The 14,347-nt window shown below is 47.0% G+C and overlaps 1 protein-coding gene and 1 non-coding gene across 4 annotated transcripts in view; one reads left to right on the plus strand and one right to left on the minus strand.

Annotated features, from left to right (window-relative positions):
- Window positions 1–221: 221 nt before the first annotated feature.
- Window positions 222–293, plus strand: trnaa-ugc (transfer RNA alanine (anticodon UGC)). Its single transcript has one exon. It is a non-coding gene; the product is annotated as a tRNA-Ala (tRNA).
- Window positions 294–4,471: 4,178 nt separating this feature from the next.
- LOC137311134 (zinc finger protein 84-like) overlaps window positions 4,472–14,347 on the minus strand; it is a 76,073-nt gene continuing 66,197 nt past the window's right edge. For all 3 annotated transcript variants that reach the window (XM_067978507.1, XM_067978505.1, XM_067978506.1), the window contains exon 3: window positions 4,472–13,455. In XM_067978507.1, the coding sequence (XP_067834608.1) occupies window positions 11,532–13,103 (1,572 nt within the window). In that variant the 5' untranslated portion in view covers window positions 13,104–13,455 and the 3' untranslated portion in view covers window positions 4,472–11,531. The remainder of the gene's footprint in view (window positions 13,456–14,347) is intronic.

Here is a 14,347-nt window from a genome sequence, read left to right on the forward strand (position 1 = left end):
CACTGACCATTGGCGATTGGGTTTTTTTTATTTCCGCAGATTTTTTTTGGAAAGTTCAAAGTAAAGAGGAGCAGAAACCCCGTGAACTGAAGCAGAGGTTGAACATTGTGAACACGCGGGACCGCTGGGCATCTCGATATCCTGGAGAGACGGAGCAGAAAGCTCACGGCTTCACTTCTAAAGTGTCTGCTTGTTTATTTCTCAGGTATTTTTTGACCCGTGGGGATGTAGCTCAGTGGAAGAGCGCATGCTTTGCATGTATGAGGTCCCGGGTTCAATCCCCGGCATCTCCAAACAAGTTACATTTCAAATTTTGGATTCAACTGTGAGAATATCATCTGAGATTCGCCTCACATTTACACACAAGGAGAGACAAGAGTTTCTTCACCTCGCGAAAAACCGAACGCTCCGCACAGAATATAATTCAATGGGAGAGCGCCCACGATGTTTGAATGGCTCCCATCTCATGGTTGAACAGCTTGCCCAGTGAAAGATTATTTCCAGTTTCACAGATTGGGGGGAAGCAGCGGACCGGCGTTCCGACCACAAAGAGGGAAGAATAGTCTGGATGTTGGGAGCTTCTTTTCCCACAGAGTACTGAGCATCTGGAATGCATTCCCGGCTCGTGTGGTGGGTGCTGACACTCTCTGGTGCGGTGGGTGCCGACTCCCTCTGGTGCGGTGGGTGCCGACCCTCTCTGGTGCGGTGAGTGCTGACTCTCTCTGGTGCGGTGGGTGCTGACTCTCTCCGGTGCGGTGAGTGCTGACTCTCTCTGGTGCGGTGGGTGCTGACTCTCTCTGGTGCGGTGGGTGCTGACCCTCTCTGGTGCGGTGGGTGCTGACTCTGACTCTCTCCGGTGCGGTGGGTGCTGACTCTGACTCTCTCTGGTGCGGTGGGTGCTGACTCTCTCTGGTGCGGTGGGTGCTGACCCTCTCTGGTGCGGTGGGTGCTGACCCTCTCTGGTGCGGTGGGTGCTGACCCTCTCTGGTGCGGTGGGTGCTGACTCTCTCTGGTGCGGTGGGTGCTGACTCTCTCTGGTGCGGTGGGTGCTGACTCTCTCTGGTGCGGTGGGCGCTGACTCTCTCTGGTGCGGTGGGCGCTGACCCTCTCTGGTGCGGTGGGCGCTGACTCTCTCTGGTGCGGTGGGTGCTGACTCTCTCTGGTGCGGTGGGCGCTGACCCTCTCTGGTGCGGTGGGCGCTGACCCTCTCTGGTGCGGTGGGCGCTGACCCTCTCTGGTGCGGTGGGCGCTGACTCTCTCTGGTGCGGTGGGCGCTGACTCTCTCTGGTGCGGTGGGTGCTGACTCTCTCTGGTGGGGTCGGTGCCGACCCTCTCTGGTGCGGTGGGCGCCGACTCTCTCTGGTGGGGTGGGCGCTGACCCTCTCTGGTGGGGTGGGTGCTGACTCTCTCTGGTGCGGTGGGCGCTGACTCTCTCTGGTGGGGTCGGTGCCGACCCTCTCTGGTGCGGTGGGCGCTGACCCTCTCTGGTGGGGTGGATGCTGACTCTCTCTGGTGCGGTGGGTGCTGACTCTTTCCGGTGCGGTGGGTGCTGACTCTCCGCCTTTTTTCTGGTTTTTTCTGGTTTGTAACCGCTCCCAGGAGATTCCATGTTCCCGGCGGGTGGGGCTGGTGGTGTGTGTTGGAAGTGTCCAGTCACGATGCTCCAGGCATGTGGGGCAGGATTGATGAACGAGCTGGTCTTTTCCTGCCCGTCATGTCCGTCTGTTACCCCAGATCGTCAAGGTGTTTTTAGTGAAGTGATCTTTAAACACAAAACCCTCACCTGTGCCCAGTCCTGCGTCCGTCTATAGTGAAATGAGACTCAATGCTGTCTGGGCCTCACCTTGTCCTCCTCCTTTTACATTATTATATTGTCCGCACACAGTGATATGTTTGGTTAAGATGAAAATACAAATTATCCGTTCTGGGCTCCTCCAGTCTCTCTGTGTTTCTCTCTCCTGCTAAACTGACTGACTGTCAGATAATAGTAACTGGTGTCGTCTCCATCCCGTTCTCAACACCCAGACACGACTAGTGACTGAATAAATTCAACGCTCACAGACAGTCCAGTGTCAGACAGTTACAGACGGTTTCTCTCCACCTTTCCTTACAGGACTGGCGAATGATGAATGCCCCGTCAGACCGGTTGATATACAGTAAAAGGGACAGTGACCGTCTCACCAATAGCACCGGAGGTCTGTTCACAGACACAGAATCAGTCTTTCCCTTTCTATCAGTGTGTCTATATTACGCTCAGTAACAGTATCCCGCCTCCTTGTACAGCACTAGGGAGAGAGAAAGACAGACAGACAGAGAGAGACACACAGACAAACAGACACAGTATCAGTCTCACACTTCCCATCAGTGTGTCCGGTTCACACTCAGTAACAATATTCCACCTTCATGTACAGCGCTAGAGAGAGATAAAAACAGACAGGCACAGTATCAGAATTACACTTCCTATCAGTGTCTCTGTATCACTCTCAGTAACAGTCTCCCACCTTCATATGCTGTTCAAAAGAGTGAGAGAAACTGACCTGTAATGTCCCGTTTTCACCCAGGAACAAATTGGAAAATATTCCATTCCAATTTCTATTCCAAGGTGGAGTGACAGAAGATGCAGTCTCATCTCTCACTGATATTATTTCAGAGACAGACACATTATTAATCCCACTCTCAGGGACAGTGTCACACATTTAACCCTCTCTTGCATGTTGTCCCCTCTGCAATCTTGCAGCTCAGGGCCGCTCTGTATTACTCTCAATGACCGAGAGTTTCACTCCGATTGAAATAAACTGGGACTGTTGCTGCCTGATATTAATCCTACACGGTCCCAGCAAATACACCGACTCCCACTTTCCTCCCCCGTTTCTCCAGGATTGGTTTGAGGAATCCTCCCTCCAGTTTCGGAGTCAAACGTTACTTTATCAGTAAGGGAGCCAAGAATGAACAGAACCTATTGGCTCATTCCACAGCCGCTCACTTTATCTCTGAAAGACTCTTTCCCATCAAAAGACCCCGAGAGAAACAGCAGGGATGGAAACCTCGAGTTTAATAGTTGGAGATTGTAAAGTCAGTCTGGATTCCAGCGTTAGGCACTGGTGGAATCCCATCTGTTTCCCATTCTGGTGCCTGTTCCTGCACTGCCTGTGGAGCCCATTCCCTCTGACCTTTCCCCCAGACCCACTTCCTTTGCTCAGACAGGCGGGAATGGAGAGATCACGGCCCCCGGGGGAAGGGAGCAAAGAGCAGCCTCGTTACAGCAGCTCATCGCTCCGGGACCGTGTCCGCAGATGGGCTCAGAGATCGGCATTGAGTCCGGGGGAAGGGTAGGAGGAGTCCGGGGGCTGTTTGTAAGAGGCGGAGTGGATCAGGAACTGGTCCCGGAACATGGAGTGAGAGGGGGGGAAGGGAGAGGTCATTCTCGGGCTGTGTGTGGACAGGGTGTGTCCAGGGGAAGGGAGAGAGAATGGGAAGAACCTGCTATTAAAACCATTGCTGCTTTCACTCCCCAAACCAGGAGTGAATGGTCCTGGTTTAGTTCCAGTCTCACCCTGTTTATTGTTATTGGACAGTGAAGAGTGGAAACAGAGCCGGACAGTAAGGATGTGGGGAGTTATACAAAGAGCATCTATTGCAGGCATCAGGTGAGAAGTGTGAAGGACACAATTTAAACAGCGGCTGTTTATTTTCGGTTGAACGGTTAGTCCCATGGGAGAGGGGATTAGAAACCTGACCTGTACAAAGGTCCCTGCCCCATCGGGTAGTCCCATTCATGGATCAGTGCAGTGGTTGGGTTGTGTCTGGATGTCACTAAATTGTTGTAAAATAGCCCAACACACCTGGTGTGCAGAAGCTGAGTGCTGCAGTGGAGTCAGACACTGACACTGTTTGTATCACTGGTTTTCATTTGTGGATATTCAAAATGATCATTCGAGATATTAAACTGATCACTTTTCCATTTTCAACCTCACCGTTTCTTGGGTTACAAGAGATCATTTTCTTTCCACAGGCGAATCCATGAATGATCCAGAATGAATGTGATGTTTCCTCCACCCGAGGCACAAGGAGGAGTGCAGCCAGCTCCTTCTCACACACAGGAGGTACATTATCACCCACAGAGCACAGAGACACAGACAGGTCATCAGTTCCACAGTCTCAGACAGTAGAAGTAGTCAGTCCCACACTGATCCCAAGTTCCAGAGACACAATTTCAATCCAACAGTCAAACAGAGCGGGTGAGGCAGACACTGTTCCATTTGCCCCGAACTCTGTCCCGCTGACAGGCAGATACAAAAATCCCAGTCCAAAATCACACTCTCAGATTGAAAGGCACTGTGTCAATCTCACAATAGGGCAACATAGCTACGAATTAAATACCAGAGAGAAATCACACATGGTATCCGATTGAAAGGGACAGAATGAATCCCAATAATGTACCTGAGATTCCAATTGAATACTAGCCCAGAACTCTCTCACACATGACTTTAATACATGAAATATCCATTCGAAAAGTGAACCATTTGCTACAAATTGCAAACAAATCCAAACCTCACGTACAGTATCGATTGAGAAATACTGAAAGATAGTAAACCTGAGAAGCAAATTAGATACCAGTTCAGAATGCACTCGCAGAATGAAATTTAAAGATAGAGTATCAATTCTATTAGTGCAGACTGAGGCACACATTATATACCAGTCCAAAAATCTCATACAATATTAGACTGAAAGATACAGTATCAATTCCATTTCTACAGACTGATCTACACATTACAAACCAATTCAAAAATGTCACCTTATCAGTTTGAAAGATTCATTATCATCCACAATTGTACTCAGATTTAATAGTAGTCCAAAAAGCACACAAATTATCTGATTAAAACCTCCAACATTAAATCCTAAAGTTCGTCCATATTTACAAATTAAATAAGGAGTAAAACTCTTCAAACATTAAGATATTAAAGCTAAAGTATTGAACGCAATAATGTAATCTGAGAGAATAATTACGTACAGATACAGAATGAAACTCACATTCAGATACAGTACCAGAGACACACAGACACAGAATGAATCCAACACTCACAGATACAGAAGGAATCCCAAACTCACATACAGTACTAGAGACTGACAGACACAGAGTTAATCCCACACTCTCATCAAGTACCAGGGACTGATAGGTACAGTATGAATCCCACACTAACATGCAGTATGAGTAACTGCATATTTAGGATGAATTCAACTCCCACATACAGTCATGGGGACTGTATATAAAGAATGAGTCCCACACTCACACGGAGTACCAGAGACTGACAGATACCGAAAGAATCCCACACTAACACACAGTATGAGAGACTGCATATAAAGAATGAATCACAAACTCTCACACACAATGCTGACAAGATACAGAATCAATCCCAAGTTCACACACTGTACCAGAGACTGACAGATACAGAATGAATCCCACTAAACTATCAGAGAATCAACACAGACCAGGGATCAGGGCCTTTACCCAGTAAACTGTCAGAGAATCAGCACAGACCAGGGATCAGTGCCTTTCACCTGTCAGAGAGAACATTGTATCACAGATCACATTCTGATTTACAGCCGTGCATAACAGATGTTTGTAGCTGCGATGGCCGAGTGGTTAAGGCGTTGGACTCGAAATCCCCTGGGGATTTCCTGCGTACGTTCGAATCCTGTTCCCAGTGATACTTCTTAAAGTTATGTTTACTGCTCAAATAACGATGAACTGGAGTTGACGAACCGCATTCCCTCTCTCAGAGAGACTCTCCAGCGCGGCTCATGCTTTTAATTCGGAGCCCAATGGTCTCTTGCAAAATTGCGAGACACGTGAAGGAATCTCTCCCAAGCTCCATCTTAAATTCTGCCCGTTCGCAGAACTTGACATTGATCCTATTTCTTCCTATACTTTGATCCCACCTTGTCTCTGTCTCTGACTCTCTGTGTTTTTCCCTCATGGACTTCTCAGGCTTCGTTGAACGGCCACGGATGATCGAACCTGGAACACCGGCAGTGAAGGGTAAAGATGGAAAGACTGAGACGGGGGGAGAAGCAAAGGTGCAACCCAGCTGATGAATTCGTAACTAATGTCCACACATTTATGTCTCTTCACCCTCACAGTGAAACATCAGCAATTTGAGTCCAGTCCACTTATGGTAGAGTGGATAATATGTGGATGTTGAGACAGACACCAATCGAACCGTTGCCGTGGTGATGAAAGCTCCGAATCCTAAACACTGGACCACAAGGAAACGCTGAAAATTCTTTGCTGTGAACAAGCAGACCAACGCGGCCTTTCCCACTCGCCCCTTTGTAATTCAGGTCATTTTCGTGTCAGACAAGCTGCTCGCACAAAATGGCATTTTCTGTTCGAAGGACTATCGGGACAGAAGGTGATGTTCAGGCAATGACAGCACCAAGTGCAAGTAGGCATGGACATGGAATGGAAAGTGAGGGAAAATACTCCCACAAGCTGCTGATGGACATGTTTCCATTTCCAAAATTCACGCATCGAATCAATGCAGCTGCTGGGAAAACTCCAAGGCAACGCAGGTCTATCGGGCATCGTTTGAAGCAACTGGCAGTTTAAAGTGTCATCTCCTGCTGCTCCTGTGGGGAGTGAGGGAGAGACACTGTCGGTATCTGCCGACAGTTTGATTTTGTACAGAACTGTGCAGAGAAGGAGCAAATATAGCGGGGCTGTGAGATATTCTATATTATTCATATTTGACCAGAGGAATATCCGCAGTCAGAAGCTGAAAAGAAGGGAGAGATAAGAGGCCTGAGAATAAACACAGAGCTGAATGAAACAAAAATAAATGTCATCAGTTCCATAGTGTCCGGTGCTCAATCCTGGGAGCTCCCCGATGGACTGGTGGTTAAAATTCAGTGCTCCCATCACCGCGTGGTTCCATTCCCAGTCAGAGAATTAAATTTAACAAGAGTTATGAACTTAATAAATAATTACATGAAGCTAATTAAACCCTGTTCATAGTTGAATGACTGTTTTAATCACCATTAATCAACCAATAACTTTCTATTTCAGACTGAAGGAGATGCTGACGTGGTTACCGAGAGACAGTCAAAACTTTAATAAGATTTTTGTGCTTTGCATGTGATGAAATTTCATCATTTTATAGACTGCATCTTAAATTTAACATTAACAGGCAATTGTCGCCGTTTATCACAGGAACGCCCGAACCGGTTCTCCGATGAAGATGAAAGTAACGCAATGGGGAACATCTGATCCAACACGAAAGGCATCGGGCTATGATAAAAATCCCCACCGTTTTGCTTTTCCAAAATAAAGGGTGTGACATTTATTCTCTGCTCAGTTAATATGATCGCCGAGTGGCGAGAGGGTGGATTTGGAATTCCTGAGCGACCGCACTGTGAATTTTCCAGATCTGCTTGGAGCACCAATCCCTTCAATTCATCGCTTACAGGGACAATTCGATTCGCGGTTTCTTTTCCCAGAGCTTGGCGAGATCTTAAAAATTGAAAGCGACCAATATCAGAGGTAACCTCGTCACCGACATGCTCACAGATACAAAGCGGCCACACTCTGCTTCAGTGAGATGAAAACCCAGAGCGGTTTCAAGGTCGAATGCAATTGGAAGCAAAGCTCGTTCAATGAAAGTCCTGATTGTTTGAACTAAACTTCTTCCGAGACCGCGTGAGATTCAGGTGGAGTGATTTGGGGATTTATTTTTCCTCTTTGCAAAAGTTTGAACCGCAGTTCAAGGATCAAAAGTCTAGGGTTAAATTAGGGCTTCTCCAGGGTATGACCCTCGAATCGAGAATTATACCCCGACCTCAACGAGCCCAGAAACAAGAACGTGTCACGGACACATTCTATGAGAGGGCTGTCTGTATAATGAAAAGGCATTTTTGAAGAGACTTCCTGATCAGTTCCGTATTGGCTCCTGCACAAAACACAAACACCACACTGTGCGTTTTTCATTCTAAAATTCACTGAACACCATGAATTACACAAAGGCACCGCTGGGAGTTTGAACCGAGGATCTCTTGTTTACTGGCCAAGCGCTTTAAACAACTAAGCCTCGGAGCCAAGCCATGGGATCATTTCCCACCTCCTCTCATTAATATCTATCAGCTACACGTCACATTCTGTTGTGGGTTCAGACTGTTTGATCTTTGTCTATTTCACTTGCCCGTTTCCCTGTGAATCCCGATACTGACTGCGTTTCAGGCTGTGTTTATCTTTCTGTGTCCATCAGTGCTTTGATACACGAATGAATATTTGTGCTTGTGTTTGTTACTTTAAATAAATTAGGGATGGACAATTCTCGCTCTGACACTGAAGAACTAATTTAGCAAATTTCACAGTGAAGTGTTGTTTATTGTGGTGCTGAAACGAAAAAAAATTGTAAAAGGTGCAAAGAGGGAAAACGAGAAAAACTTGTGAGTGAAATTAAGGACAACTTTCAAGGTTTTTACACGTATATTAAGAGAAAGAAGGGTGACGAAGAGTAATGTGGGCCCTTAAAGATGGATAGGGGTGATATTGTAATTGAAATTCAAGAAATGGCAGACTTGCTAAATACTCACAGAAAATCATGAGGATAATGTACCAGAGGCACGAGGAAAACTGAAAATAAATCAAGGGGATTCAGTGTAAGTAAAATAATGGTATTGGAGAAAATAATTAAATTAAAGATAGACAAATCTCCAGGACCTGATGGTGACCATCCCAGGGGACTAAGGGGAATAGGTGAGGAAATTGTACATGCTTTAGTCATGATCGTTCAAAACTCTCTTGATTCAGGAATTGTTCCATGGATTGAAAAAATTGCCAATGTCATTCCGTTTTATACGAAGGGTAGGAGAGATAAAGCAGGAAATTATAGACCTATTAGTCTGACGTCTGTTGTGGGGAAGTTACCAGTATCCATTATTAGGGAAAGAATGACTGAGCACTTGGATAAACCTGAATTGATCAGAGAGAGCCAGCATGGATTTGTAAAGTGTATGTCAAGTCTAACAAAACGAGTTGACCTTTTTGAAGATGTAACTAATGTGGTAAATGATGGAGTGTCTATGGGGGTTATGTGTATATTGACTTCCAGAGGCATTCGATAAGGTTTAACATCAGAGACTGTTAACAGAAATGAGAACATGTGGAATTCAAAGCAACCGATTGACATGGGGAGGGAGTTGATTTGGAGTTGGGGACAGAGAGTCGGGTTAATGGGTATGTACTCAAATTGACAGGATTTGATTAGTGGTGTCCCCCAGGGATCTGCATAAATGAGGCAGATAAAGGAACAGAGAGCGGTATATCCAGGTTTGTCGACGACACCAAGTTTGGGTGCACAGTGAGTAGTGTAGATGGGAGCATAAAGTTACAAAGGGAAATTGATAGATTCAGTGAGTTGGTAAAACTGTGTCAAATGGAGCTTACATAGAATTACATAGAATGTACATCACAGAAACAGGCAATTCGGCCCAACTAGACTATACCGGTGTTTATGCTGCAGACGAGCCTCCTCCAACCCCTCTTCATCTAACCCGATGAGCAAACCCGAATATTCCTTTCTCCTCCATGTGTTTATCCAGCTTCCCTGTAAATGCATCCATGCGATTCGCCTCAACTACTCCTTGTGGGAGAGAGCTGCACATTCTAACGACTCTCTGGATAAATATGTTTCTCTTGAATGCCAGATTGGATTTATTGATGACTATTATATTCATGGCCTGAAGTTTTGACGTCCCCACTCCCAAAAGTACAAACACCTTATCGACATCTGACCGATCAAACCCTTGCATAATCTTAAAGTCCTGTATCAGGTCACCCTCAGCCTTCTCTTTTCTATACAAAAGAGCCCCAGAGTGTTCAAAGTTTCAATCTGGGGAAGTGTGAGGCCATCCACTTTGGCCCGAAGCAAGATAAATCAGAGTATTTTCAAAATGGTGAGAAGCCAGGAACTGTGGGTGAGCAGAGATACTTCGGGAAATCATGACGAGTTGGCAGACAGGTGCAAAAAATAATTAAAATGGCTAATGGAATGTCGGCCTTTATCTCAAGGGAACTGGAATTCAAAAGGGTGGAATTTATGTTACAATTCTATAAACTCTGTTGAGACCACATTTAGAGTACGGCATTCAGTCCTGGGCACCAGACCTCAGGAAGGATATATTGGCCGTGGAGGGGATGCAGCGCAGAAAGACCAGAATGATACCGGGGCTAAAATGTTTAAATTATGAGGACAGGTTGCATGGACAAGGTTTGTATTTCCTCGTGTATAGAGGATTAAGTGGTGATGCAATTCAGGTGTTGAAGGTGATTCAATGATCCAATGGTGGGTGTGTGAGTTGGTGCTGAATCGGTCCCCTTCAGTGAAGAGAGGGTCAGCGGGCGCCTGACAGACACGGCTCGGAACGGGACTCGCTTCTCTCCGGCGGCAGCGGTTGGTTTAGAGAGATCTCTCTGTCTGCTGCTGTTACTCCGCCTCCCGCACTCTGGGAGAACCGCGGAGGTCGGTCCTCATTTTTCTCTTATGGATCCGGCTCCATCCGTTTACTGTTGACGGGAGTGCGTCTGATACCAAGTCAGTCAGAAGCGGGTGCAAATCACAACATAGGCACAGGCCCAAGGACTGGGGACTGGTTTGATATTGGGTCCTTTTTAAGGGACCGGCTGTAGAATGTTTGTGTAATAATAATGATCAGAATTAACTTTGATACAATGAAGTTTTTTGCAGTTATTTCCCATTTCCACCCTCACCAGTTTTATACAGTAACAGGTAACAATGTTTGAGGGATGTGATGTCCAGTGTTGGTGGAATCAGTGTAATTTAACTTGATACATTGAAGAATCTCTTGTCTATCCCAGGCTCTTACCTTAGGTTTAGACCCTCACCTAGTTTAAAATTGGTCACTCACTGATATAAATAAACCAGTAACAATCCCGAAACCTCAGCGGGGACATTTGTTCCGATACTTCGTGACGGTCCCAATTTCCTCGGAAATTCTCAATCAGCAAATCCCAGAGGCTGTTTCGGGTTTGACAAACTGTGAGATTGTTTTAAAAGCCGGAAAGAGGGAAAAACTGATGGTTGATATGAAGTGTTATACATTATCTCTTTCTGTTTCAGATTTACAATTTCTCTTTGTGTGTCACTGACAGGAGAGGCTATAACGGAGCCCAGTGACTGGGTAACGAGCTGCACTGAGTCATTGGCCTGTGTTACAGACCGGCTCGTTGGACCTGCTCATTTCGTGAACTCGCTGGTGTCTCAGCACGTGTGATGACTGAGTGAATCCCTTCCCACACACGGAGCAGGTGAACAGTCTCTCAACCAATGGGCATGCGTTGATGTGTCAGCAGTTCATTTCTGCTTTTAAAGCTCTTCTCACAGTCACTGCATGAAAAGGTCACTCAATAGTGTGAACAAGTTAATGTTTCAGAAGGTGGGATGATCGAGTGAATCTCTTCCCACACACAGAGCAGGTGAAAAGTCTCTCCCCAGTGTGAGTGCGTCGATGTCTCAGCAGTTCGTTTCTGATTTTAAATCTCTTCCCACAGTCAGAACATTTAAAGGTCTCTCAGTGTGAACTTGCTGGTGTTTCAGCAGGGTGGATGACTGAGTGAATCCCTTCCCACACACTGAGCAGGTGAACGGCCCCTCTCCAGTGTGAGTGCGTTGGTGTGTCAGCAGATTAAATTTGCTTTTAAACCTCTTCTCACAGTCAGAACATTTAAAAGGTCTCTCATCGGAGTGAACTCGCTGGTGTCTCTGCAGGATGAAAGGCTGAGTGAATCTCTTCCCACACACGGAGCAGGTGAACGGCCTCTCCCCAGTGTGAACTCGCTGGTGTGTCAGCAGGTTGGATGACTGAGTGAATCTCTTCCTGCACACGGTGCAGATGAACGGCCTCTCCCCAGTGTGAACTCGCTGGTGTGTCAGAAGCTCAGATGACCGAGTGAATCCCTTCCCACACACAGAGCAGATGAACGGCCTCTCCCCAGTGTGGGTGCGTTGGTGTTTCAGCAGTTCAATTTTGCTTTTAAACCTCTTCTCACAGTCAGAACATTTAAAAGGTCTCTCATTCGTGTGAACTGGCTGGTGTGTCAGGAGGTGAGATGACCGAGTGAATCCCTTCCCACACACAGAGCAGATGAACGGTCTCTCCCCAGTGTGAGTGCGTTGGTGTGTCAGCAGATTACTTTTGCTTTTAAACCTCTTCTCACAGTCAGAACATTTAAAAGGCCTCTCCCCAGTGTGAACTCGCTGGTGTGTCAGAAGCTCAGATGACCGAGTGAATCCCTTCCCACACACAGAGCAGATGAACGGTCTCTCCCCAGTGTGAGTGCGTTGGTGTGTCAGCAGATTACTTTTGCTTTTAAACCTCTTCTCACAGTCAGAACATTTAAAAGATCTCTCATCAGAGTGAACTAGCTGGTGTGTCTGGAGGCTGGATGACCGAGTGTATCCGTTCCCACACACGGAGCAGGTGAACGGCCTCTCCCCTGTGTGAACTCGCTGGTGTGTCAGGAGGACGGATGACTGAGTGAATCCCTTCCCACACACGGAGCAGGTGAACGGGCTCTCCCCAGTGTGAACTCGCTGGTGTGTCAGCAGGGTGGATGACTGAGTGAATCCCTTCCCACACACGGAGCAGGAGAACGGCCTCTCCCCAGTGTGGGTACATTGGTGTGTCAGCAGATTCCTTTTGCATTTAAACCTTTTCTCACAGTCAGAACATTTAAAAGGCCTCTCCCCAGTGTGAACTCGCTGGTGTGTCTGGAGGCTGGATGAAATAGTGAATCCCTTCCCACACACGGAGCAGGTGAACGGCCTCTCCCCAGTGTGAGTGCGTTGGTGTATCAGCAGATTAATTTTGCTTTTAAACCTCATCTCACAGTCAGAACATTTAAAAGGTCTCTCATCAGAGTGAACTCGCTGGTGTGTCAGCAGGGTGGATGACTGAGCGAATCCCTTCCCACACACGGAGCAGGTGAACGGCCTCTCCCCGGTGTGACTGTGTCGATGAGTTTCCAGCTCTGAAGGGTAATTGAATCCCTTCCCACAGTCCCCACATTTCCACGGTTTCTCCATGGTCCGGGTGTCCTTGTGTCTCTCCAGGTTGGACGATCAGTTGAAACCTCGTCCACACACAGAACACGTGTACGGTTTCTCCCCGCTGTGAACGGTGCGATGTTTTTTCAGGCTGTGTAACTGGTTAAAGCTCTTTCCACAGTCAGTGCACTTGAACACTCTCACTCGGGTGTGTGTGTCTCGGTGCTTTTCCACTCACACTGATGTTTGAAATCTTCTCCCACGGATAGAACAGACAAACATTTCTCCTTCAACATTCAAAGGCCGATGATATTCAGGTCCTGATGAATCGAGTGACTCTGTCAGATCTTGACGTGATCTTTGGTTTGAGTTTCCCTCTGCAAATCCTCCCCTGTAAAAGGAGTTTATAAAAGTTATCACTGTAATTACAGGATAGAAATTCAGATCAGATAGCTCTACTTTCTATGGAACATTATTTCCTCTCTCATTCCTCAAAGCTGTAAATCCCCGTCCCACACACTCTCCCTCCTCCCTGTGCTGAAATCCAAACCCATCGCATCATCTTTCAGTGGCCCGAAACCATGAGTGAAAGGGTGTGAGAGAGAGTGTGAGAGAGTGAGTGAGTGTGAGAGAGTGAGTGAGTGTGAGAGCAGCAGTGGGCTCGGTGTGGAGAATGAAGTGGGGCAGGTGGAGCATGTTTCAGTGGGGCAGCAGTGATCATAATCTCATTCGGTTTAGAACAGTTATGGAAAAGGACAGGGGACAGTCAAATGTGAAAATTCTTAACTGGAGGAGGGCTAATTCCAGTGAGTTAAAAAGGGATCTTGTCCAGGTGGATTGGAATCAAAAATTGTCAGGCAGAACAGTAATTGAACAGTGGGAGGCCTTCAAGGAGGAGTGGGTTTGGGTACAGAGTAGACAGATTCCCACGAGGAGGAAACGAACAGCATCCAAAGCTAGAGCTCCCTGGATGACTGAAGATATCGAGATCACCATTTCTCCTTCATTGACAGACGCTCCCTGACCGATCCCCATTTCTCCTTCATTGACAGACGCTCCCCGACCGATCACAATTTCTCCTTCATTTACAGACGCTCCCTGACCGATCCCCATTTCTCCTTCATTTACAGACGCTCCCTGACCGATCCCCATTTCCCCTTCATTTCCCGGCGGGTAGTGAGGGGGGGATAATGTTCACTGTTTTATATTCGGGTCTGGGGCCGCACTCGGGGTTTGTAAAGCCTGAGCCTGGGCCTGAGCCCGGACCCGGGCCCCGGGGTTTA

The sequence above is a fragment of the Heptranchias perlo genome, unplaced genomic scaffold (assembly GCF_035084215.1).
Source record: "Heptranchias perlo isolate sHepPer1 unplaced genomic scaffold, sHepPer1.hap1 HAP1_SCAFFOLD_304, whole genome shotgun sequence".
Lineage (NCBI taxonomy): Eukaryota > Metazoa > Chordata > Chondrichthyes > Hexanchiformes > Hexanchidae > Heptranchias > Heptranchias perlo.